Source organism: Blennius ocellaris (assembly GCF_963422515.1).
Source record: "Blennius ocellaris genome assembly, chromosome: 17".
NCBI lineage: Eukaryota > Metazoa > Chordata > Actinopteri > Blenniiformes > Blenniidae > Blennius > Blennius ocellaris.
The window spans coordinates 164,840-167,339 of record NC_137666.1 but is presented as its reverse complement, the minus strand read 5'-3'; the positions used below and the strand labels follow the sequence as shown (position 1 = coordinate 167,339).

Here is a 2,500-nt window from a genome sequence, read left to right as displayed (position 1 = left end):
TACCAGGTGAGACTCCGCCTCCTCCTCCTGGTCCTGGTCAGTTGGGCCGCGAGGCCGACGCCCCGGCCGACACACCGGCCGACGTCGACGCCCCGGCCGACGCCCCGGCCGACGCCTTGGCCTACGCCTTGGCCGACGCCCCGGCCGACGCCTTGGCCAACGCCGACGCCTTGGCCTACGCCTTGGCCTACGCCTTGGCCGACGCCCCGGCCGACGCCGACGCCTTGGCCTACGCCGACGCCTTGGCCGACGCCCCGGCCGACGCCCCGGCCGACGCCCCGGCCGACGCCTTGGCCTACGCCTTGGCCGACGCCCCGGCCGACGCCTTGGCCAACGCCGACGCCTTGGCCTACGCCTTGGCCTACGCCTTGGCCGACGCCCCGGCCGACGCCGACGCCTTGGCCTACGCCGACGCCTTGGCCTACACCTTGGCCGATGCCCCGGCCAACGCCCCGGCCGACGCCTTGGCCGACGCCCCGGGCCGACGCCCTGCTCTGTGCCGCCCTGCAGGAGTTCCAGAGAGACGCGGAGGAGCTGCTGCTGTGGATGGAGGAGAAGTTCAAGGTGGCGGAGGACGAGTCGTACCGCGACCCCACCAACACCCTGCGCAAGCTGAAGAGGCACGAGGCGGCGGAGAGCGAGATGCAGGCCAACCAGGTGTGGCTGCAGCGCCTCCTCCAGGTGAGTCGCCGCACCGACCCGCTTGCTTCCCGGCGGCAGCGGGCGGTCGGACCTCAACATGTCCCTGCTGCGTGTGTCCAGCTGGGGCGGGAGGTGCTTGCCGAAGGGCACTCCAGCAGCCGGGGCGTCGAGGGGAAGTCGTCTCAGCTCAGCAGCCGCTGGAGGACGCTGCAGGACAAGATGGCCGCCCGAGGCGACCGGCTGAGGCAGGCGGGGCAGCAGGAGCAGCTGATGGAGCTGCTGCAGGTACAACACGCCGGGAGCTCCGCCCCCCCGCAGGCGGGAGGCGGGGCCAGAGTGGGAAACGGGTTGTTGGTGGAAAAACGGAAAGAAACGGGTCTTTTAACGTCGAGAGACCAAACTCACTGCTGACGTCTCGCAGGACGCCAGGATGAAGGTGGACGCCGTCCGCTGGGTCCTGAACAACGCCGCCAAAGGTCACGACCTCCGATCCAGCAGACAGCTGCTGAAGGTGAGGAGGAGGAGGAGGAGGAGGAGGAGGAGGAGGAGGAGGAGGAGGAGGAATAGTGTGAGAGCATGAAACATCAGGAAGAAAGCATTGATATTTTTTATACATTCCTTACCAAACTAGCATTAGCCTTGCTGTTGGCGAGGCTAACTAGCATTAGCTTGAGATTGTACTCATTTCCTGTAGTAATGTGTGTGTGTGTGTGTGTGTGTGTGTGTGTGTGTGTGTGCAGGAGCACCGTCAGCTGGAGCAGGAGGCCAAGGAGCTGGCGGAGAAGATAAACTCCATCGTGGTGCGGGTCAAGCAGTTGGCCTCGTCGCACTTCGACTCGCAGCGCCTCCTGCAGGAGACCGACACCTACCTCACCCTGTCAGTACTCTGATTACTACCTCACCCTGTCAGACAGTACTCTGATTACTACCTCACCCTGTCAGTACTCTGATTACTACCTCACCCTGTCAGACAGTACTCTGATTACTACCTCACCCTGTCAGACAGTACTCTGATTACTACCTCACCCTGTCAGACGGTACTCTGATTACTACCTCACCCTGTCAGACAGTACTCTGATTACTACTTTACCACCACCTCCTTTAAAATCCATCATATTCTAATATTTAAAAATGTGTTTTTATTGTCCTGAGTTGAAAGTGACACCCCCCCCCCCCCTCCCCCACCCCGACTGCCGCAGGTTCAAATCCCTGCAGGGGCCCCTGGAGCAGCGCCGTGCCCTGCTGGAGGCGTCGGTGCAGCTGTTCGGGTTCTACCACGATGTGGACCTGGAGCTCAGCTGGATCTCGGAGCGGGTCCCGGCCTGCAGGCCCGACGGGCCCCAGCAGGGCCTCTCCGCCGCCCGCGGCCTCGCCCACAAACACAAGGTGGCGCCGCCTCCTCTTGTTGTGTTCATCAGTCTCGCCTGCCTCACATTTGAGTGCTTTAGTCTTCCTTTGAAGTCCTTTTGAAGTCTTGGATGCTGAGTCAGTTGTGTTCTTCAGTCTCACCTGCCTCACATTTTTAGTGCTTTCATGTTCCTTTGAAGTCCTTTTGAAGTCTTAGATGCTGAGTTAGGTCTGTTTTTACTTTGTCTTTTTGTGTCTTTTTGTTTTTTAAGTGATTTATTAACAAAGTGTGTGTGTGTGTGTGTGTGTGTGTGTGTGTGTGTGTGTGTGTGTGTGTGTGTGTGTGTGTGTGTGTGTGTGTGTGTGTGTGTGTGTGTGTGTGTGTGTGTGTGTGTGTGTGTGTGTGTGTGTGTGTGTGTGTGTGTGTTCAGGAGCTGCAGGCCGAGGTCGGCGCTCATCGTAAACACGTGACGGCGGTCCTGGATAAAGGACGCAGCCTCGCCAGGGCCGC

The 2,500-nt window shown here is 60.7% G+C and overlaps 1 protein-coding gene across 1 annotated transcript in view; it reads left to right on the top strand.

Moving 5' to 3' along the window:
• sptbn5 (spectrin, beta, non-erythrocytic 5) overlaps positions 1 to 2,500 on the top strand; it is a gene marked incomplete at both ends in the record, with an annotated part of 19,657 nt that overhangs the window by 14,510 nt on the left and 2,647 nt on the right. The window contains 7 exons of the mRNA XM_080512554.1: positions 1 to 6; positions 511 to 681; positions 763 to 927; positions 1,064 to 1,153; positions 1,383 to 1,519; positions 1,842 to 2,028; positions 2,421 to 2,495. The exon at positions 1 to 6 is cut by the window's left edge and continues 94 nt beyond it. Of these exons, the coding sequence (XP_080368680.1) occupies positions 1 to 6; positions 511 to 681; positions 763 to 927; positions 1,064 to 1,153; positions 1,383 to 1,519; positions 1,842 to 2,028; positions 2,421 to 2,495 (831 nt within the window). The remainder of the gene's footprint in view (positions 7 to 510; positions 682 to 762; positions 928 to 1,063; positions 1,154 to 1,382; positions 1,520 to 1,841; positions 2,029 to 2,420; positions 2,496 to 2,500) is intronic.